The sequence below is a fragment of the Diachasmimorpha longicaudata genome, chromosome 3, assembly GCF_034640455.1.
Source record: "Diachasmimorpha longicaudata isolate KC_UGA_2023 chromosome 3, iyDiaLong2, whole genome shotgun sequence".
Classification (NCBI taxonomy): Eukaryota; Metazoa; Arthropoda; class Insecta; order Hymenoptera; family Braconidae; genus Diachasmimorpha; species Diachasmimorpha longicaudata.
In genome coordinates, this window is record NC_087227.1 from 6584438 (window position 1) to 6608559 (window position 24122).

Sequence of the window (24122 nt, forward strand, 5' to 3'; positions counted from 1 at the left end):
TTTTTTTACTCATTGTGTACTGAATTTTTATTATATAAAGAATATAATGCTTATAATTTTACAGTTTCACGTTTAACATACGACATTCTGCGTGTGCAGCAACATGAACACGCACACTTTTCACATATTTATTAAATTGTTCGTACAATATATTTGTAATATCAGTAGCAAAGTGGTGCATAGAGATGAGTTGCTTTTAACGGTTCATCAATTTTTTGATGAATATCTCGGAATGTCGATTATAAATTTTTTTGTCGAGCCAATTGAACTCTACAACAAATGCACTGATGGACATTGCGCTATGTCTTTTAAATGGGGGGATACTGTCGAAAAACTCGACTGAGATGTCAGCTCATCTCATCTCTTTCTCACCACTTTGATGGTGATAGTATCAACTCATTAATTTTGATTAGAATATAATCTTCAGACTCTGTTAGACGAGTTAACTTACAAGATACACCAAAGAAGCTCGACATGGTTTCAATGGACGAATTGCGATTTTTGTGAACTAACGAGAATTGTTTAAAAAATTTATTAGAGGAAAAAATAGAAATTTACTGAGCAATGGGAAATTAATTTAGAAGTGGATTTGGATTTTTTGGATTGTGCAGTGTCTGGGAAATTATTTATTTAAAATAACTCCCCAATCATCACAATACCTTTCCAATCCTGCAATTAATAGACATTCCCTTTCTGTAACATTAATTATCCTAAACGACAAATTAAATCTCAGTGAAGTGCCAGGACAATCCTCACAACGTCAAATGGCAGATTGTTATTATTTACATGCATGACGCTTAAAAATTATTATAATACATAGCAATACTAAAGCGTTTATGTACAGTGTTTCGTCAACTACCTCAAGTAGTCAAAAAATTATCTCCGTATTACCAACTGCAAGTGGAGTATGACACTCGAGGTATTATGCATTTTAAAAATTCATAAAAAGTCGTATTATTACTGACATGCCCAGCTAATAGACGTGTCTAGTCTCCACTGAAAGTCTTCTTGCGAGTATTTCTCTAGTTACTTAGTTAAAAAATTAAAAACTACTCGTTACAATAGCTGTGTAAAATTGACAAAAAAATGAGGAACATTTTTTTTACTGCGGACGTATTAAAATTATGCATAAATTTTGAACACGTGTAGTTAGTTGTACAATTTAAGTTTTTGAGTTATGAAATTGGACCAGTGAGCGTCATTAAATAATACAATTGTATATTCAATATTTAAAAATCACGAATTTTCCTTCAATGCTTTATCCCATACCGTTCTACTGAGATTCTAAAAAAATAATTTTTCATTCTTGAAATAACTTAGAGAGCACGAGGTATCGTTCCTCCATCGTCTCCAGTCGGGAAGAAATTCCGAACGAAATTCCACACACCCCAAACCTTTCTTGCAACTCAAGGAACTTTGTTTAAAAAAATTATTTGCCAATATCTCGTCGGCTTCTTTCAATCCTTTATATTTCTTGAACGAAGTGGAATGACTTTGTCACATTGAACAGGAAAAATTAATTTTCTAATCCATCTGTATCCGATACAAATCCAGAACTCCAAAATAATTCAAGGGTATTTCAGTAGCAAGAGCGAGAAAATAAAAAAATTGTTATTAAACGTCAAAAGTTACTTGTGATCATCGTCCCGTTTTTGACGAATATATTGGAATCTAAGGAAGTCAGCAAAATATGGATTATTATCGTGTTGTTAAGCGGATTGAGCGCTAGAACAAATCTAATAACAATAATTCTGCTATCTCCCTTAGATTAGGAGAGATTCCTCAAAAATTCGACTCAACTTCAAGTCAACTTAATACGTTTTATCACTTCACTACGAATTTTTTTTCTACCTGAAAAATTTCAGAATATTTGTTTCAATTCTAAGCCTTCAGAGTATAGCTCCGTTTCCTGAGCAATTCCACAATTCTACATTTTTTTCCTACACCAGAGGAATCCAGAATTGACTCCTCTCCAGAGACAATCCCCTGAATTTACGAATAATTTTGAATAAACCTACACATAAGCCTCGACACGTCGTCCCCGTATGTGATTGAAGAACTGCCTCCACGTGGTCAAAGTCTTGTTGGACCATACCCAGAAGCTGCTAGTGATGCCCACGATCATGGCCATGAGGTACTTAATCATAAATACTTCAAATTCAGGACGATAGCCAACGTCTCTGGTGCGTTCCCCCACTGGACAGGGGATCGAGTAAAGTGACTGTGGCAGTGGCCTCGAGCACATCTCCATGTTCCAAGTGAGCATCCAATGGTCAAAATAGGCTTGCTCGTAAAAGAGACAGGCAATGACAATGAGAGCTGGTACTGTGTAGAGAACTGAGAATATTCCTATGCGAATCATGAGTTTTTCCAGTTTATCAGTCTTGGTTCCATCGTGCTTCATGACTGTACGAATGCGAAACAGAGAGACGAAGCCAGCGAGGAGGAATATTGTACCGAGGACGAGGTAGACACAGAGGGGAGCTAGAACGAATCCCCGAAGGGCTTCGACATTCCAGAGACCCACGTAACAGACGCCTGAGAGGATGTCACCTTTGAAAAAAAAATGATGATAACAATGGTTTGACAATTCGTTGATTATCTGAGTAAGGAGTGAATTTAGGGGAAAATGTGAAGAGAGCTTTTCTACGAGGAATTTAATTCTCCGAAGAAAGTATCTCTTGACATATTTCTATAAAAGCAGTCGTTCTAAAGTTATCGCGATTCAAAGGAGAATGAAAATGTAAGATGAAAAATTTTACGCAATTATTATGGTGTAATACTCATTAATGTAGTTGATAATTAATGCAATTAGGGAATAATTGATTGGTGTTCATAATTACCTTCGACCTTTCCCATAGCCAGAATGGTAACAGTTTTAATTGCAGGTGCTGCCCAAGCAGCAAGATGAAAATACTGTGAATTAGCTTCAATAGCTTCGTGACCCCATTTCAACCCGGCGGCGAGAAACCAGGTGAGGGTGAGTATGACCCACCAAATACTAGATGCCATGCCAAAGAAATATAGAACCATAAACAATAATGTGCACCATTCATGCTTGGTCCCTTGGGTTATTGTCGACACCATCTGTACCTGGACATCAGGGGGATGGGGAAACGGTTCTTTGCAAGATATCGTGTTGCCCGATGCCCAGCCAACAACGTACACCAGAGCCACCATCAGGTAGCAGACTGACAGAAATATTATTGGTCTCTCTGGGTATCTGAGGAACAGTATAAAAATTAATATGCAGATAATTAACTAGTTATCAAATATGAATTACAATAATTTTATAATCTCACCTGAACCGATCGGTGTCAATCAGAAAAGTCAGGAATGTGAAGAAGCATGAGCAAGCGCATAGGGCAGCCCAGATCCCTACCCACGCCCTGGAGAACGTCCTTTGTCGCTCTGAGAAGAACATTCCATCACAGGGAGCTCCACAGTTCCTGGCAACCTTGCCACCAACCTTGAGTGAATACCCATGCTCCTCAGGGACGCTGAACTGAATTGGACAGACGAAGCCATGGTCACGTGCCCCCAGGAGGTCTCCGTAGGGCTTGATACCGTGCCAGGGTGGCTGGAACTCAGGCAGTGGCACCCTCAGAGGTGGCTGAATTGTCGTGGAGATCCTTGGACTGGTCTCGTTATTTCCGACGCACAGCACCTCTGGATCTTCCCCATATTCAGGTAATTTTGCGCAATCGAGGCTCGCTGGCCACTGGAAGCCGAAGTTCTTCATGACCCGCTCGCAGCCGGCACGAGCCCTATCGCAAATCGATCGACATGGGGGCAGAGGCTTCTCGAGAATCGTGCAGACTGGAGCATACATCAGGCAGAGGAAGAATCTGAGGTCTGGACTGCAGTCCACTTTTACCAGGGGTGCGTACTGATGCACTTCCTGACCTGGAGATTTTATTTTTATTTATTTATTGCCGAAGGGTTTTTTCCTTCACATTTTTTTACCTCAACCCGAGGAGGTTATGTGAGGCTATTTCCACCGTAAAAACAGTCCATTGACAAGACAATTCAATAATAAAAACAAAAACAATTCATCAAATCATTCACGACGAACGTCTCCACTTTTTTACTCCAATAAACGCTTGAATATTCCTCCAACCAGTAGATTTACAAAGAAAAATAATAAAGCATTTTTCAAAAGAATTTCATTATCTGCAAAAATGTATTGTCATAGTTTCCCCTGCATTCACGAGTTGGGAAGATAATCTATCACTTTCGGAAACGAAAAAAATGTCAGAACATAAATTAAATATCGTTGTCCTAACCTGCTTCGTCCTGCTTCTGGTGCTTCAGAAGATTCGGCATCATCGTCTGGTTGTACGGGAGGTGCTGGCACAGTTTTATCGTTATCGGCTCACATCTTCCGTGATGCTCCAGCTCGTCAGTCATGTCCAGTCCCGATGTCCCCGCGTTTTGAACACATATCAGGGATATGATTGTCAAAGGGACAATCAGGGAAATTTTCCAGAGGTTGAGGTGCATTTTCGGAGATTGTGGACTGAGTTGAGATCACCGAGGGATGGATTCACTCACTGAGACACGGGCGATCGGCGCCCATTTTCACGAAACCATCCTCATGAGATGCGGAAAATTCCGGATGTTTGGGGTATGCTGGGATGTTTAGACAGTTTTCGGGTGCCTAAGAGGTGTGACCACGATTTTTAGATGGGCCGGGGTCGTTTTGGGTGGCTAAAATAGAGATAATGAAGGGACGCGAGTTATCTTGGGGTTGAGGGTACGCGAAAAAACACTCAACGATGAAGAACTAGTGTAAACAGACCGCGGAAGATGAATCGCGAGAGGGGCATGAGATGTTTGGGGAATCTAGGGAGTTCTGGGGAACTGTAGGGGGCAGGGAAACATGAGCGGGAGCCGTGGGGTGTCTTTGAAAAGGGTATTTTATGCTTCCAGTTGAAAAAATGTGGTTGTAGTGCTTCGATTGTTATTTAATTAGTTTTTAGGTTAAAACTCGGTGTTAATAATTTTCGTCAGATGCCCAAAAATACTAATGACCTCGGGCATGGGACAAGACAACAATACCCTGGCAGAACTCTTTCTCCAGACCTCTGATATCCAGGTACAGATGATGTCAACAATAACCCAAAGGGCAATGACGAGTAGTGTACTCGCCATAACCTGGCCCTTTCCCCCCTTAATTCAGTCATTAAGCAGCAGGCGAGATAATAAACAGCCTCCCCCCCCCCCCCATCAGGAAATGATTGAATAACAACATCGAAGGTTCAATTGATAATTAAGATTTTGATTTTTATTTTCATCGTTCTTTCAAGAGTATAATTCACATTATTAATATCTTTCAAGATAATCTCTTTGATTTTAAAACATTGTCATTTGAAATTCTGTCGACTGCTCTCATAATTGCATCGTCATTTTGATTCTTAAAATTTGGACATTATCTGGAATAGTTCAGGACGAACGGATTTACAGAGGTACTTATTGCATTTTTATTCCCATGAGTTTTACTCATTCCTCAAACATCATCACCCACATCCAAATAATTATCAAACTATTACGTATATAGTGCCCTCGATCCAGCTGTGCCATTTACTCCTTTCATTGTAAACAAATAAATATAATTTCATCGATATATCAATATTAATATACTCTCTCACTTTATTTGGCACGAGCTTAACGTGGAAGATCAGCCTTACTGGTTTATCTCATTTTCTCCTCACCTATTGAACAATTCATTACTCAGTGGTAGTAATAACATTAAATGACTTGTGAAATTGTCGAAAGTACGAGATTGTTTTCGTTTCGTTGAGTGTCTCCAGAACGAGTGGCTCTGGAATATTTTCCCCAATACCACTCATTCCCGGAATAATTAACCAATCAACAAAACAACTTGGGTGATAAGCAAAGAAAAATCAGTAGCCCCCAAGGATGAAATGATTTGGCTTTGAGAGGAATATCTCCGAATCCAAGAAAAATGGTGATATTTCCGCATAATTTTGTAGCTCTCACGGATCCTTACAGATAATTCCAAAAGGAACTCCATTCTTTACGTCTTTATTTGATTACTCGCCCATTTATTTATAATCTAAAACGTCATTTTGGTAAATAATTAATTATTTACCATTCTCATCAGGATCATGAGTACATTTGGCCCATATAATTTTTTTTCAGTGCACAAGCTTCTTTTGAGCAGCAGAAACATCCTGGAATAAATTTTCCATCTGTCTTGAATTCCAAAATATTCATTGACAACTGATTAATAGTTAAAATTAACTTGAACCATCTTATCTCTGAGTCTATGATAAAAAAATTACGGGAGAGACTGAAATACTTTCGATATTATACCATCGAAATAAAATGGACAAATCGACGAGTCGACGCGTCCCTACTGATCGTCGACGACGTCACGTCTCAAGTTTATCCTCCTCACTTTAGTCTGAATTACTGTGGGTTAAAATTTTACTCTAAAACTTTTTCCTCATTTTTTCGAGGCTCTCTAGCTACATCCACTTATCTAGCCGATGAGTATCGACACTGGAGTGTCAGAAATTACTTAAGAAGAATTTTTGGGAGTGAGATTTAGAGACGACTAGTGAAAATTAGGGGAGATTGAGGCGTTGGTGAAGTGGTAAGAGAGCTTGTGGGTCTAGGCCTTTTCTCAGATATTTCTGCAATGAGTAGTTCTGGGAGAAAATATGGCAAAATATTTATTGTAAAGAATTTCATTAACCAATTCTATTAAATTTTTCTCCAGAACTCTCCTGGCTATCGTCAGCATAAAAAAAAACCAGTCCCAAACTCTGAGGTTCACCACGTTCATTAACAATCCTCATCACCGATTACTGAACATAAGCTAAAAGGAAATAATTTCATCCCCCTAATTTCATAATCATCAATATTGCACACTTGAGCAAACGATCGCCCTCTTAAACGAGCGCACAATGTGGTGTGTATCTGATTTATATAATTAATAAATAGGTACTTTAACGTTACTCATCATAAATTCAAGGAAGATTCATTCATCCAATCGCCTCTGGAGATTCATTTGGCACTGATTTACGAGTGAGACTCATATCGATTAGGTTATCCGATTATTGGAACGCGTAATCGTCATTAGTATATTTACAAATAAATATCTGCTTCGTATTCACAGCAAGACTGGAGACTAGAATTGTTTTTACATGGAACTTTATACCAGAAAAAAATGGTCTTTTCGTTCAGTATTTGGCTTGAGTTGCTTGAGAAGACGTATTTTGGCACTCGATTATCATTCTTTAATTTAATCGTCAATTGATTCAGCTGTTCATTACGGTGGAACGTCTGGAGTAGCCCCTTCTGGTTACGGTCTCACCTTGGGCCTCGCATTCACGTTTCACACGGTCTATTATATCCGCAACGAGCTTCTCTTCTTTTTCACGCTGCTGCTCCCAATCCGGTCCCTTTCCCAACTGGAAAAGCAAAATTTAGCAATTAGAAATCATTTTAATGTCCGTTGATATCTTTGGAGGGAAGAGACCGAGGGGAGGACTTTCTTGTGGAAAATGTTATGGTCTACCAAAAAATGTTGTGTACTTCTTTCGACAGATCCATTATATCCGCAAAAAAACCATCACCGAAATCCCCGAAAATTTGTAAAAAATACTCACGTCAGAGGATCTCCGTGATTTTTTATTAGCCGTCTCCTCCCGGTTCTCATCATTCTCATTGTCGGAGTGTCTCGAACTGAGATGTCCAATGTAGCCCTTCCTCGACTTAAAGTAGGCATTACAGCTGTGGCACTTGAATAAAGGTGCGGGCTGAGTGACTTGGCTGGTGACATGGAGTTTGTACTTGTGCCTGTACCACCTCGTTCTCGATGGCAATACCTCACCGCACCACTTGCAGACTACGGAACCGTCGTTTTGTATGAAGTATTCCAGCAGCTTGTAAAACAATTTATTTCATTTTCTCTCGTTTCCCCCATTTTCGGTGCTTTTACTACCTCCAAGCGGATTTTTTTTTTTTATCACTTTCCAATTTACTATTTTGTTTTGCTCGTGCCAATTGTGTTGATGTGATCTGTGTGTCTGCCTTCCTGTTTCGTGACTAGCGGATTGAATGATAAGATGTCGAGTATGCCAATAAATTAATTAATAAAACAATGAGTAATTAAATTAATCAACAGAGTGAAAACTTTATTGCGCTGGGAGAGACAATTTTATGGGAGGTTAACGCTGATGGGGGATTCTCAACCAATATGGCCGCTTAAGGTACAGTAGGTGCAAAAATATTACCACTGACACTGAAAGTCATAACAAAATCCAAAAGATGAAAAATAATTATTGATTTTGTAGCAACTGAATGAGATGAGATGAAAATTATTTAAAGGAACCAAAAAATGCGGAATGTTTAACGCAGCTGTGAGGAGCCTATGCACGTCTTTGTAGCGACCGCCATCTTGTTTTCTCCCGGCATGGGGATTCTAAGATGGCGGCCATCGAGATGAGTTGAAATCTTTTCCACAAGCTGAAGTCTAACTGGTCCAATCGCGTTTAACCTCTTCACGAAATTGTCAAAAAAATCAACAAAAATTCTAATGAATAATAATAATAATAATAATAATAATAGTATGAATAATAATAATAATCCTCTTTCAAGGACTCTTGAACTGAGTAATTGGGCTCCCCCCTACCAATAAATATTAATAGCAACTAATTAAACGCTAAATTCGCCAATTTTTCATTCTACGAATCCCACGGAAACGCCTGGCTGTGGCCCCCAAGGTTTTCCTGTTAGCAGTGACACCACCAACCTGTTTTTTCACTTCTGGCTCGGTGTCACTCGCCTCTGACTTTCGCACCAGGAGTTCCACCCGCTCGTCATCCTCCTGATCCGTAAGAAAATGAATGCCACTGATTCTCTCGGTCTTGATGTAACGATTCGTATCACCAGGGCGACTGTCCTCGTTAGTCCCGTCAACGCTGCCCTCACAGTCCGGAGATCCCCCATTATTGGGTAGATTCAACTCTGGTATACTGTCTTCACGAGCCTGGGGGGACTCGCAGAGCTCGAAGGTTATGTCCGCTGGGAGGGTTGGAAGCAGATCTGTGGGGAAGAGGGTGGTTTTGTTAGTTTTTTTGGGTTCTGAGGAATTGTTATACGATTGTAAGGAAAAATTTGAGTGGATGGTTAGGAAATGTGGGAGAAAATTTTCACGAGATGAGTGTTAAATAATCTCTTGACCATTTAACCCTCGACTTGAAAATTTTCAAGATCGTTTGATCCTCAATCTCCATGGGATAAAAAAAAACATCAAAAATAAGTTATTTGTTTAATTTTAATCATTTAATGAATGAAGTGCTCGTAGATACAAGAAAAACTCTCGGTCGGGTAGACTATTGCAATGTATATCACAAAGTGTTACAAAGAAACTACAATTGGATAAAAACAAATAAGGATATCATTAATTTTTTCATTATATAATTCGCTTCGCCACCAGGCACCAAGGTAATAGGTACATAGGTACATAATATTATACATAGAACACTCATCGAATTTGTCTATTACAAACTTTCCCCCAAATCTTCAATTATCATTACTATCAAATGTGCAGTTTAACATAAATCATTTATTTTATTATATTCCATCCATAAACATTAATTTTAATATCAAATCGCGGACAATGTTTCGTGCTTCTATAATACAAAAGTAAATTTCATTTATCTATGTACGTGCAAATAAATCATCTAATTGTATTGAACGATTAATTAGGAAAAGACGAGACCAATCAATTTTTTTTATCTCGTTTCATTGGGCCCCACCCTTTCCTCCTCAATCACCAGATACATGAAAACGTTGAAAGGCCCTGAGAATAAAAAAAATGGCGTAAGAAATGTCAAAAGATTGTTTTAAAAAATTCACTCTGCGTGAGTCTGTGAAAGTGAACTGAAAACGATCTGAAGAGAATAAATAATTTTAATAAATGTTTAACAATGCGAGGCGAGAGTACCGCCATCTTGGTAATCTTCTGTGACAGAGGGGCGATGTACAAGATTGTTTTTCCTCGACTCGTAGTTTTTTAAGATATATTAACCAAAAATTATAATTATTTCCTGTGTAATGAAAAGAATGTCCCCCCTGTGCCCACCTTAGAGTTATACATTGGCAGATGCAACGTAAAGTGAGGTTAGAAAGCTCAATCTTCATTCCCATTGCAATATTCTCTGTCTTCATCCCGGATACCATAAAGTTATTCAATTTCTTCAGATTATTTTGTCACTTTTTCAACATCAGCCATTTTTCCTCACTCTCAGTATCTGCCAACCAAATTTTCGTGCTGAACATGTGAACGAATCACAGTCGCTCATGATTACCCAGGAAAGAAACTGTCTCATTCCCTTGGAACTGAAGAAAGTGGAAAAAAGAAAATACCATTGTCCATTTTAAATAAAAAATAATAATAAACTGTCGATGCCACTTACAAGCCTACGTGAATCCTACATTACACCCCTAACAACGTTAAATAAAATTTATCCATCATTGTATATAATAAACTTTATTTTCCATGTGAAATATGCATCACAGCGTTCCTACATCTGTGCATTATGATAAATCGTTACTAGTACCCGATGTTATATATTTTTTTTAAAAGAAATAATAAAGAAATTGTAGTATTATTAACTCAATGCTGTGATATATCGATATAAATCTATGAAATATCCTAAAGCGAATAAATCTTGAATGTATTTTTTTTTCTTTTAATATGAAATAAAAACTAAATAAACAAAGTGAAAGTATTAATTCGTGGGTGAAGGATAAAATTATGAAAATATTTAACATTAGTTCGTCCTCAACTCAATCATCCACTGAATGAGTTAATATTTATTTTTTTTTCTATCTCATTAATATATCTTCAGTTGGGGATAATATATTTATAAATTTTTTTTTACTTCGTTTGAATCACGTTATCATTTGCGACAAAAAATTGTGGGACAATCACTCCAAATTCAACGTTTTTTATATACTTTTCATTGATAAATCAACTATGTTATCAAATTATTAGAAAAAAATTGACAGGAAGACTCCAATTTTAACTCCACTTGGAAGACACTTTTGTGCTATTTTTTTATGTTCAATCGTCCCTATTACAATCGTCAAAAATATATTTTACGTAATTGCACGGTGCAACGTATCTCTTTCTAATTATCTACAGTCTTGAATGGTTTTTTATAAATTTCATTCTTGTCGAAATAGTAAATATTAACAGCTAGTGATAGTTCAACGCGCCCCATCGGTGATTTCAATTCGTTATTTACTCATTTTCTTAAATAAACTATGATATATATTTTTTCTCAATGAATTCTGCAGCCAAGTGGTGAAAGAAGATAAGAGTACCTTAGAAATTTTTCGTGAGTAAATTTCGAATTTCTTCTCGAAAGCTTTCTTTTTTAATTTTTTTTATTAAGAATCTAGGCTTTATAATCCATTTTTGACGAGAAAAAATTTTTTTAAAATTAGCAATCGACTAAGCAAAAATTTTTCAACCGCTCCGGGACTAATCATGACGTCATAAGGTCGGTCCTGTGCATTTTCACGTGACGACATCCCCCGGAGGAATCGGTAACTCGAAAATAGTGTTGAGAATAAAGAATTATCGTCTCATGACGTCATGAGCGTTAAAAGCGTTCGAAATCAATCAACTCTGGAGTAATTACTGCAAAAATGGTAAAATTTGAATCCTCAAAGGATTATGAAGAATCTACTGATGAGATTATATTAAGAAAATAGATGTTGTACAAGTTCCTCACATCCTGAAGTTTCTTAATAAAGTTATATTTTTACACAAATCCTGATTCACCCTTTCGCTGCAGAGATAATGTGCCCTAGGCTCTATAATACATTTAACTCCCCAAGAAAATAAAAAGTAAACTGTACAGAATAATAGAAATACTGCTGGGCAGTACGAAACGTCTTCGTGATCATTCGATTTTCACAACTAATTCAGTGATAACTTCATGCTAATTAATAAGTATAAGTGATAACAATCGAATGATCAATTAATGATTTATATGTCTGGGTTCTTTTTTTATCTTTTTTGCAACTAGCAATAACAGCTAACGTCAATAAACGTTTCGCACCATTGGAATTTTATATTTATAACAGGAGAGAGGGGAAGACGTTTGAGGAGGGGAGAGGAAAGACGAGATTTGTAAAAAAAATTATGTGAGGGAGGGACTTGGTGGAGTGATGGGAGAATTCATTATCCAGGGAATCCTGTAGACAGGTTGAGAAACAATCGGGTTTTCACATGATTTCGTTTTTTTCTCGTTCTGCAATTCTTCAAAAATATTTTGGGGTTTTTACAGAATTTATTTTTTCATTTCTATGATTCTCTTGTAGATTTTATTTTCATGATTTTGCTTTTTTTTGGTTTCACAAGAGTTCTGAATATTTAGTGAAGACTATTGAAAAGCTTTCAGAGTCGAAAGAATTTAAAAAACTGCTTTTTGTAGAATAATTTGAAGGGCTTGAAAAAAATCTCTAAATATGTACCGAGACATAAATATTGGCGTAGGAAATTCTTCAAAAACTTCTCCCCCAAACCTGTCTCCCTCCGAGCTCCTAATAATCTGGGACGGAAGAGTAAAAAAAATTGATAACTGAGAGAATCGTGGAGGCAGTGCGTCCCCGGGGAAGGTTCTGTAACGTTTAAAACAAGGAATTCCAGAATTTTAGAAAAGTGTACTGCATTACTAGGCCCACAGAGTATTTCACGAGGGAACGAGCATGGAAATTCAGAAAACTCCTAGTTCGATTGTTCAAGTTGTGGGTCAAATCGACTCGACCGATTTCATTTGACAACTCCAAAGACCCACCCCCACCCCTGGGTTACCTGACCCATTGGCATCTTAATGTGGTCGTGTTGAGAGTCATATGAGCCGAAGGGTCAAGCGATCCCCATGGTTCCGAATTAAGGGCCAAATGACCTTTTTCTTCCCTCCTCTACCCTCTTGAATCACTAAGACCATTTCACCCTCAACTCCCGAAATATTCGAGGGTCTACTGATCCTTAGAACCACGAAACCATCACTTGAAAGTTAAAAATTCAAGGTTTCTAGAATCGTGCAGGTTAAAAATAGTCAAAGGTTCGAAGGAAAAGTAAAAACCCCGTCTGGAAGGCTGGAACCCTTAAGTCCTCGAGTATCGGCTGACCCTCAACTGGAGACAACTAAAATTTCCTGCATCATACTCCACGTGTCTCTCAAGGGTCGACCGTTCTCAAAGATAAAAATATCCTGTGAGATCCTAGTAAGGTTCGACCCTTGAGCGAAACATTAACTCTTGACTGTTATCACTTCAAGCGCTCAATTCGCCTCGTGGTCCCTCTGTTACGAGTGACAAGGGTTGACCCGACCCCCACCACCGTTTAGCCCTCAAAGTACGAAATGTTGACCCTCACAGGGCTTCTGGAATACTTCATGAGCCACGTAATGTTCCACAATCCCCATCAAACCTTCCCCCAATTAACTATCAATTCCCTCCATTTCATAATTCAGGGAGGAAGATAGAACCCGAAGGGCATAACACAGTCCTTGGGCATGAAGCAGTCGTGAACTGTCTTCATATGATTCTTCATTTTATCAGGTCTCGAAAACTCCTTTCCACAGACGGGACAGGGAAAGACCTTTCGCTGATGGCCCTCGTGATACAAAAAGGCGTGTCTCTGGAAGCTGTATTTATTCTTAAATGTCTTCTGAATGTCGAGTTTAGCACACTCTGTGCACTGGTAAACGCCCTCGGATATCGAGGCATAACGGAAAAGATTGAGCCCTCGAACTGACATCTCGGTGAGCTGTTCAGCAGGATCTTGTGATTGAGATGTTGCTCGTCGACGCATACGCCTTTTTGGCACTTGTCGGCCCGTCGGCGCCGACATTGCCCCCTCCGCCGGCAACTGACTGGCTGTTGTACCGGTGGAGGGGGTAGCCCTACCTGTTGCTGGTGATGATGGGGCATTCCTCTGGGCACTGGTTGTTGTTGTTGTTGTTGTTGTTATTGACGTCTGCGATGTTGAAGGAGTGGTTGTTGTTGTTGGTGGTGTTGAGGTTGGAGTTGATGTTGTTGTTGGAGTCAAACGAGACGGCTCGGACGGCGTGGGGGTTGTTGAGGGGCTCACATCCCTACCCCGAGCTTTTTCCTTCCAAGTGTCTGACACGTCGGATTTATCGGATTTGTTGGATCCTGGCGAGGCGAATTCTGGGGGAAGAGAAGAAGTTCGTTAATTTTCTAGGGACACAAGGGATTGTGGGAGACTAGAGGAAGTGGTGAGACGTAAACTTGTGGAAATTATTGAAAATACTAGGTGGACCATAACTCCGCCATCATCACTCTCACCGAGTATTCAAAATGGCGGCGATACGGTTTTTCACTCCAGATGTGTCATAGGATTTCAAACTCTTGAAAATTCGAATTCCTGACGTAAAAATGTTTTCTGAAATTCGGGGATTTTTTACGTTTCACCTCTTCAGTAAAATAAAAATTATGCAACAATAGTAATAGTAATAATAATAATAATAATAATAATAATAATAATAATAATAATAATAATAATAATAATAAATATCATGCATAGCACTACTCTAGCAGGCCTTAATCATATGTGGAAAGGTATAAAAAAATAAACAACAAATAAATAAAATCAAAATTATATATAGCATTCTTTAATAACTGCGCGACAACGTTTTATATAGAATATTTATTTTTTTCATTCATATATGTTCTCTGTGCCATCCACTCATCAAAAAAAACCTCATTATAATAACGTCATTATTAAAACGTTATACATCATAAAATCATGATAAACGTGCACGATATAAAACAACATAAAATAGCACGTCGACGTATTTACGAATTCAATTAAAACATAATAAAGAAGAAAAAAAAAACGATATTAAAACATCAATTATTCATCGAGAGGCTCCGTTAAGGTGTCCCCAGTGAAACCCCCCGCAATCACTACAATTGATAGTTAACATAAAAAATAAACACTGCATAGAGCAATTGCCCAATAAATTTTTCAGACTAAACCTAACAGGGAGGGGAAAAAATATTTTTACTGAAGCCTCGAGAACATGATTGAGTCGACAATTTTTTCCATCAATTTGTACTGGCCCATTATAAAAAAAATCATGATTCTTTCACATTTGTACTGTATTATTTCATGGCCACAGTCTAGTTAATAATTACTTACTTAACAATATATTATCAAAACCCATTACGATGAATTAATTTCTGTCCTCAAGTAATCGTACGAGCTTAATAAATTTTTACTTAACAAAAAAAAATCATAAATCAACAACGTGTTTACGTAACATGCAATGAGGTTATTGAATAATTTTTTTTTTTCGAGTCGATGCCTACCAGTATCGACACAACAGCATCAACTGACGTTGACACGTACAACAAATAGATAGTGAAGTGGGTGTTTACAACATCTACAACTAAACGATGAAATAAAAAATAAAGGTTAATGCCTTTGATAATAGCAACAACGTTGTACAATCTAGACTAATTAATCGTAAGTGAGAAGAAAAAAAAACTGCATATGAAGAACTAAATAAACATAATTTTTGGCTAAGAGCAACGGTGCGCTTCGTAGCGATGGGGTTGTTGGTCACAAAATGGCGGATTGAGGATTTCAGTCAGCATTTTAGGCAAATGAAAAATACACACTTAATTGTGACTAAAAACGGATAATGTCGATTGGGCCCTTGTTGCGACGAGATTCCAAGGGAAATGGGGCAAAATCCAGATAATCTCTCAACCATCTATTGGTTTTGATGATAAGGAAAGGATTGCGTGCTCTCTAGGGCTACGTTAATGGCCCTAAGCCTGTTATTTTGCCCCATTATCCCGCGGGTATTTTTTATATTTTTTTCATTGGATTGGTTTCTTTACATTGAGCTGTCTCGTCGTCAACTCGGGAACAATTAAAGTGATTGTCGTGAAGCTGAAATTGGGGAGAGATGTGATATCTGACCGAGTCTAGGGGCGAGAAAATATTTTCACATCGTGAGAATCAACCCTCACACCTCTAAAAACTCAACTCAATGAATATTTGGCTTAGAAAAGTTGATGCTCGAAAATCTGGGGATGTGGAAAAAAATTCCAAACTACCGGAACATTAATTCATTTGAGGTACTGAACATAATCTAACATCTCCATTAATTCCTCTAGAGAGGTTCTAGAAGAATCTGGGGATGCGTATGTATTTTCATGACAAGAAAATCAATAAACACTGAGAAAACATTTCCTCACCCCATTGTCTGACCCTAATTTCAGCTCAACGTCATCTTCTACATTACAACAAACATTCTACATCAATAAACTGTGAAAATACATATTTCATAGCATAAATATTGTTCTAATGCGTTATTTTTGGTGGTGAGTTACCTTTGATTAATCATTCAGTGCTATTAGTCGTCGTTTATCATTCTCGATAATCATTGTTATTCATAAACTGTTGGGGTTAGTCTTCCAATCTCATTGGCATAATCATTCGACTGGCGGCACATTAATCTCTAAATCATCTCTACAATGCGGCCAAAGCCTGTGATTCTGGGATAATGATTTTTTCACTGCAACTGTCTCACAACGGGAAAAGTACAAAATGCCAATTGTTAAATTTTCAGTTACAAATAACACCAGAATAATTTGTCTTTTTCACAATAATTTTTATCTTTTTTTTTTCATCCATTTTGTAGTCATTATTTATAAACTATTGAACACCGTTCTTTTTTTTTCATTTATTATCGAATAATTATAATCAAACAATCAGTGCATATAAAATATACTAATGCTACCCAGCGTCAGAAAAGACATCTCATTAGCTAAAAAAGTTCACCTATAAAATGTTGTTTTTCTCAATGTATATTCTCTCCATATTTTGTCCCCATTTTTTTTAAATTCATTAGACCCCAAGGTCTCACTTATTTGGCACTAGCGGCGTCAGAACGCCCATTTTTTTTTATTGACACTCTGTCGCACGAGTGGTATTAATCGCTCAATAACAATTTATTAAAATTTTCACACATGTTTTTTTTTCATTTTTTTCCATTTTTTTTTCTTTCATTTTAAAAAGGCACCGAACTGGGGATTAGCTAAGCTATTTGGATCCCACTGATGTATGATAGAATTTTCTCATTAATTTTAATTCACATTTGTCTCTCGCAACAGTATTTTTCATATAAAATTAAAAGGTCAAACCCCGAAAATTCGTTTTTCTGACGCATAATTTTTTATATATATTCTTTTTTTTCAATTTTCTTTGTTTTATCTTTTCAAACTGCAACGACGTTAATAGGTTTTTTTTTTAATTTACCAACTAGCGCTAAAATATATTCGATATAACTTTTGTTTAAATATAATATATAATAGTAATAATAATCGCAATAAAGAATGATAAGAATAATAATGTATTGTATTAACGCGTACGCAGTAGGTGTCGAACCCGTGTATTATAGGTGTTATTTTCACAATAATTCACAAATTAATGTTGTTTTACGGTGTATTATCTGCCCCCTCGTTATATTAGATGCGATAATAAACTATTCTTTCTTCATCTGTTTCATTTAATATATATGTATTTTTTTATATATAATATATATTAATTCTATCTGATAGTACAGTCTGCTTTTTAAGCCTCGTAATTTGTCTTATTTTTTGCTTTCTTTGAAATCTTTTGCGTCTCTCAATTTTTAAACAATTCACACCTTTAACTTTGTTCCGTCGACGACCGAATGAGCCTTATATTTGATTTATTGACTATGCTTTCCGATTAAAGGAAAATTTGATTATTATCGAATCGCTTGGCACGACTTTTTTGAGGAGATTTTGCATGTTCGAGATGTCCATTTGAAAGTTGAATATTTTTTTATTGCTGAGTACTCGAGACTGGTTGAGGGAAATTAAATTTTTTTTTTCATTTCAATGATTATGTAGACAGGTTCACAGTAATTTTGATAATTATGAATTTTGATAGAATGGCTGAGTTAAATAAAATAATTTTTGTCTCATTTAACAAAGGTTTTGATAGTTTAAAAATGAGTGCTGACAGATAAAAATTGCATCATTGATGGAGCTGATAGGGACCAATGAGTTTGCTTCCTTATTCTTAGAAAATCACTCCTCGAACAGTGCAGTATCTCCTCAACATTTTATTGTTCAATTTCATAATTAAATTCTCTAATCTATGAAATTTGCAAAGGATTCTCCGTTAATTTATTAAAACGGTCCGTTCTGAATATTCTCACATCTGAAATGAAAGTGACCCTTCGTTAATCAATGATTAAACTGTTTCATTGCTGTCTAAAAATTGAGTTAGTCTTAGCCTCTCAGTGATTATCAAATGTGTCTGTATGATTTTCATTTTCCATTATTTTCACACTACTCCCATCACTAAAATTGATTATTTATTATTAAAAACGAATAAGCTGTCCCTCCGCTGCCACATGTTTTATCATTTCTGTTAAATCGTGTATACAATTGTGATATTTAGGGTGTAGTTGCCTATTTTACGATGCCGTTAATGCTTTATTTCGAGTGTGATAAATGATACTTGATGAACGGACCGTAATCACTAGAAATATTTCAAAACCCTTCACTGATAATCGACATTTTAATTATTATAAATTCACCGAGCCCCTGAACACACTCAGTATCTCATATCCTCGGATTGTTCCCCCGAATAAATCTGTCTCTCAAACATTATAAATTTCCTCTTGGTCCGAACGATCTACAATTATTCTACATTAACAATATGATTTTTCATCGATATAATTGACCTCGACGATTTGGCCTCATGAATGATAATGATTTTTATCATTCCCATTTGTCCCGAATAATTAAAACAAAATATAACAAATAAACTGGCACCTTTTTATGTTATTAAATAACCCAGGGGGGGGGGATATTGTTGGTTGTGGTTACTTCATCCTGTAGTTAACATTTTTTTTTTCTTGTCAATGCAAAGCCTAGCCTCCCGTCTTCTTAGATATTAACAATAATCAATAGCGTTAATTAGATAATTTATCGGTATATAGCCTCTAGTCATTAAACATTTATGCCCCACTAGTTAATTGAAATAAAATTTGTATAGGTTATCTTCATCGTTCATCTTCAATCCCAATATTCGCAATGATGTCTCCGGTTCTCGTGTTCAGAGTATAAGATATGAGTTGTAATGTTTTTTGGCAAATTTTTGGTGTTTGGGAGACTTTTTTTAGTTAGATTCACGGAAAATCCGAAGAAATTTCATGTCCTGAATGACAACATAACCTCAAACGCCAATTTCACTCGTCCAAAACTTAACATCATTCAATCTCAATTCTCTTTACGAAGTTCATTGCGATAACTAGAATTAACGACGGAGTCGAAGAGACACGTAAAGGTGCAAAATATAGTAATCTACGATCGTATAGTGCTGTTTTGTTTGTAACTATATTGCCTAAACACCATCGCCGTACCGTAACCTCAGCCACTGAATTTATAACGTCAAAAAATATTCATCAAATGGTTCACTAGAAAAAAAAATTATCTGAGTGGGGGAAAAAATTTTCAAACACTATTTTTTCATTCTAACCGTTAATCGAATTAACCACATAACCAATAAAAAAATTGCACATTATAAGGCAGTCGACTCTTATATTATTTCCGAAATGTTATTATCTACTTTGGCAACTATTCCTTGACCCAGAGGGTAAATCTACAATTTGTGAGATTTTCTCGTTTATTTACAATTTTTTTTTCAACTTCAGTTTATTGATTATTTGACGATTTTTTTTTTTGAGATTTGTATCTAACCTCTCACCGTATGCACCCTTGAAATTGGCTTTCGTGAAATGTAGGGGCTGTTGAGGCTCGGTTACGGCGGTTAAGTTATTACTAAAGTGCCTTCAGTCTATCCAATGTCAGTACTATCTTGTATTTGGTGTCGTTTATTTTTTTTTCAATCATCCCCACTGCAGTCTTTAAATAATTGCATGCCCCGTGTTTCATATTTCCATCAATTATACCTCATCTGGATGTTTATTTTCTGGTTTGAGAGGCCCCAGGAGTGTAAAGAGTTAAGGAAATAGTTCATTTTGCAGAAATCCAATGAAACAAATCAGTGATTTCAGGATTAATTGTTCCAACCTGAGGTGCCATCCTGGACGCTCCGGTTCCCAGGATGGCAGCCCTTGCAGGCCGTCCCCTCCTCGGATTTTTCAATATCCGTGACAGAATTAATTATCCGGTTAAAACGATCTCTAATGAGTCTCATCAGATTTCTGGAGAATGCAGATACTTGTTGGTAATGTTTGCGCTGCGGTGGAGCAGGTCTCAATAATTCGAGATTGGCAGAGTGAAATGAACCAATTATTTCCCATTTTGAAGGGTGTTTCTGAGAGTTTAGAAATGACTTGAGTTGGGGAAATCGAATCGGTGGAACTGGAGATATGTGCGATTCAGTTAAAATAGTCTCCTCATTGTGATTCACAAGAGATTTTTGGTTTGCGATTTCCAGGGATTTTTTCAGACTTCAAAATGACCATTCGTGTACGTCAGTCCCCTGAGGCCTCTCAACTGAACTTAATTCATCAGAAACGATGACATTGATATTTAAAATTGGTAGAACATCTCAACTAAATTCTCTACGATATAATAACAGTGATATCCTCGACAATCAGGCTCAACAACATGGCGAACGGTCGTACATATATTGCATTAACTCAGTCTACGTGTTTACCCCTTTACTCTTCAATAATTAATGCCTCCATTTTTTTTTACTCATCATTACCGTGGATAAACATCAATTACTTCTCACGTATGTGCAACATTTGATTATCGATTTCATCTCTTTCATTAATATTTTGTAAATAAAATCTGGCATTTGGGATTCGCTCATTAAACTCTACGTTCATTTTTCATTTTTATATTAAAAACCTCTAAAATGTTATCAACAACCAATTCACACGTATCGTAGAACTAGGTTCAACGGTCCTCATCAGTTGTTTCTTGTATATAAATTTTTCATCTTCTTTTTCATCAAGTAATAACATTTTTAATTTATTTGTTTTTTTTTTTTGTATAGATTCCGCAACTCTCGGGTACGCCGAAAGACTAGGGCGGTAAAGCTCGTTTTCATTTAACATTTAACCTCCTTCACTCTACTCTTTTGTTTATTAATGCCCGTTGACTTATCTGAGTTATTATCCGCAAGATTATGGTGACGAAAGAAAATTCATTTTACTGAGACAGAAAAAATTGAGATTTTGATCGTTGGTCTGTTTTGCTGAATATCTCGAGACCTGGAGCAGATAGTGAAATTTTCGTTGAAACCTTTTTTGTGTAGCGATTCAAGGCCGACAAAAAAGTATTCCACGAACATTTTCCTATTCTCCTAGGATTCGGAGATATTCACTGAAAATCGTTCGACAGTCACAATAAACTAAGAAAAATCTGTTCTCGCACGCCGCCTGTGACTTCGCAAAGAAATTTGTCCTTTTAGTTAAAAAAAAAATGTACTGGAAACTGTCATGGCAGACAGAATGCAGTTGAGTGTCATAGCGGCGGGCAAAGGGCGCGATTTCAATAGGAAACGGGGCCGGTTGCAGCCACGACATCACTAGTCTAAAAAAAATTAAACCTTCCAACCTTGAACGTTTCGTCTGGATAAATTTCAATTAAAAACCCACAAAATGATTTTTCCCTCACAAACTGAAAAAAATCCCCACAAGAAATCGATACGAAGACAAAACCCAACGGCTCCCAATTAAATAACCACTCAGTACCGATAAATCCGGATGAAAAGTCATCATTAAATTCCGGCTGTCAACAAATAAAAATCATAAAAAAAAGCTTCAAACGCGGCGTTAATTCTCAGAACAAACAAAAAAAAAAATATCTTCAAACAAAAAACGAAAGATAAACCAGCCCTCCTTCCCTCCCTTCATCGACATGAGGTGTTGGAAAAACTACCTAACTACCTATGCTACATCGACTGTGATAAAAACCCCACGAAAAGATTGTACAGGTAACCCGTTGCCTACCGCTGTTGTCCCATACTCGCACTACCAAGACTCATCTGTGGCTTCAAGCTATGAATAATCTTGACATGGGCCACCATATTATCCTTACGGGTAAACTCCTTGAAACAAACTGGACAAGGATAGTACTTGACGTTTGGCTTGTGTGATGTAACATAATGACGGCAAAAATTACTAATATGTGTGTATGTACGATGGCATACTGTACATCTGTAAACATCACCCTCTTTAACGCAAAAATCACGTACAGAGCCCTCAGTTCTTTCATTCTCAACTTTAAATGTACCCTCGAAATCACTCTGACTTATCTCAGATTCACCAGCAACGAGATTATATATGGCACTGCTCAGTTGTTCCTTTGTTGGTTTTTGTTCAGACTCATTGTCAGAATTGTTATCATCCTGTGATGTTGTTCCTTTGGTGTTACCTGTTTGTAGATTTGTTGCACTGTATTCATTGCGAAAGCAACGTTCAAAGTTAATGCGTATGTGAGCTGGTGAATTGTCACCACTCGTTGATGATGACTCCTCGGCGTCTGTAAAATGATAAATTGCCTGTTCGTATCACTGACATCGACCCAGCGGTAGTTAGTTCCATTTTTTGTGGGTCGAGTTTTTGTTGCAGTTTACCATGATTAACACCCCCTTGTCCCACTGATGACAGACAATCAGAGATCTTAACCTCAACTTCAATCAAGAGTTAACCATGGTTACCTAACCTCAAAAACTCGCCTTTGATGTGGATAGGTCTATGGATTTAATCGATTTAATCAAATATGGAGGTTCACTTGTGGTAAACAGTTGTTATCTTCGGGGCCATCTACAGGGATTCTAGAGGATGGAGGTTTTTTTTTTCAACTCCGAGGGAGTTTAAGGAATTTTGAGGAAATTCAAGGGAATGCAGGATGTTTCTAGGGCATGCGAGAGAAATGAAAAGATCATAGACATATCCACATATAATAACAGCTGTGTCAAAGACACCACCACATTTTTTTTTCAAGAATTTTACCCCCAGGGAAAGCTAAACATCGTTTGATTGTCGTGACATTCGGGTTCATTTCTTTCCGTGTGGGTATATCTTGATGGTATTACTAAATACCGAATGGGGTAGGCTGGATCGAAGTGACAAATTTTATGAAAAAATTTTGTCAATTTCTGAAAATTTCAGAACAATGTCAAGGATCCATTTCGCCCAACCTGCCCCTGTACTTAATTACTTCATATATTGTGGGGGGAAGCAAGAGGAAGGGTAGAGCCAGCAAAATAACTAGTGACCGTTGGTAAAAAAAACTTCTCGACCGTTTGTTTTTTAATTTTTTAATCATTTTTTTTTTTCATCGAATCTCTGTGATTCAGGAGTTTATACCCAGGCGTATGCGGTGTGTGTACACTTTTCATCATGTAGAGGCGAATTCTTTGACTGAAATTTCACACGCATCGACAATCACGCGCGAGCCCATTCTTCTCTCTCTCTCTCTTTTTTTTTTTAATTATTAGGGTTTTTCTGAGTCGTATACACATACCTCATCCGCCTTTTCAATATCTCGTCAATTCGGTTAACGGTTTTATCGGTTCCTCCTTCTCTCCGATTTTCCTTTATGATATTCTAATCAAGTTCTACATTCTGACGTTTGTTATTTTCCTTTCAGTTGTGAATTTTTTTTTTTTTCATTTGCAAACGGCTGGCCTTCCCTAATCCTTCGCTTCCCCGCGCAATTGGTATTTTTTTTTTTTTTAAAACGAACAAAGTTGATTATTCTCAACTCACCTGCGGCAAAGGACAAAAACAAAATCCACGTTATTCAACTTTTTCACTACAACAACGAATTTTTCATCGTAAAAATCACTCATTGAATTTTTATTTATTGATTTTCGGAATGAATTTTAATCAAGAACGGAGAGAAACAAGTGTTTCATTGATTAAATTGAACTTTTTTCCCTTGGCCTCTCGCTCGTTATCTCTCTCTCGCATCTCCACGCTCGTCATCATTAAAAAAAAAAATTTCTTCTATTTTTTTTTTTTTTTTCAACTAATTTTATATCCCTGGGTCTAGTCACTCGATAA

The 24122-nt window shown here is 37.0% G+C and overlaps 2 protein-coding genes and 1 long non-coding RNA gene across 16 annotated transcripts in view; 1 reads left to right on the top strand and 2 right to left on the bottom strand.

Moving 5' to 3' along the window:
* Positions 1–5008, bottom strand: LOC135160407 (frizzled-2). Its single transcript, XM_064116925.1, has 4 exons — positions 4287–5008; positions 3303–3906; positions 2844–3223; positions 1–2553 (listed from the first exon to the last, which is right to left on the bottom strand). Exons 1-4 carry the CDS (start codon positions 4501–4503, stop codon positions 2015–2017), a joined length of 1740 nt encoding a protein of 579 aa, XP_063972995.1. The 5' UTR covers positions 4504–5008; the 3' UTR covers positions 1–2014.
* A 252-nt stretch (positions 5009–5260) lies between these two features.
* The window catches only part of LOC135160483 (protein tramtrack, alpha isoform-like), a 60026-nt gene continuing 41164 nt past the window's right edge, over positions 5261–24122 (bottom strand). For 11 of the 14 annotated variants that reach the window (XM_064117066.1, XM_064117062.1, XM_064117065.1 and 8 more), the window contains 3 exons: positions 8786–9078; positions 7641–7916; positions 5261–7442 (listed from right to left, as the gene is read on the bottom strand). In XM_064117066.1, coding sequence (XP_063973136.1) covers positions 7290–7442; positions 7641–7916; positions 8786–9078 — 722 coding nt within the window. In that variant the 3' untranslated portion in view covers positions 5261–7289. Of the gene's footprint in view, positions 7443–7640; positions 8080–8785; positions 9079–9296; positions 14230–14666; positions 22594–24122 lie in introns of those variants that run through there. The other 3 variants (XM_064117072.1, XM_064117070.1, XM_064117071.1) reach the window with 3 other exon arrangements.
* On the top strand, positions 8075–10866 carry LOC135160485 (uncharacterized). Its single transcript, XR_010298576.1, has 2 exons — positions 8075–8243; positions 8328–10866. It is a non-coding gene; the product is annotated as an uncharacterized LOC135160485 (long non-coding RNA).

Excerpts from the sequence above, each read along its gene's own strand:
- LOC135160407 (XM_064116925.1), bottom strand. The coding sequence starts at position 4,503 with ATGCACCTCAACCTCTGGAAAATTTCCCTGATTGTCCCTTTGACAATC. Across the intron at positions 3,224-3,302 it reads ATTGACACCGATCGGTTCAG|ATACCCAGAGAGACCAATAA; the intron begins GTGAGATTATAA and ends ACTGTTCCTCAG. Across the intron at positions 2,554-2,843 it reads GGCTATGGGAAAGGTCGAAG|GTGACATCCTCTCAGGCGTC; the intron begins GTAATTATGAAC and ends TTTTTTTCAAAG.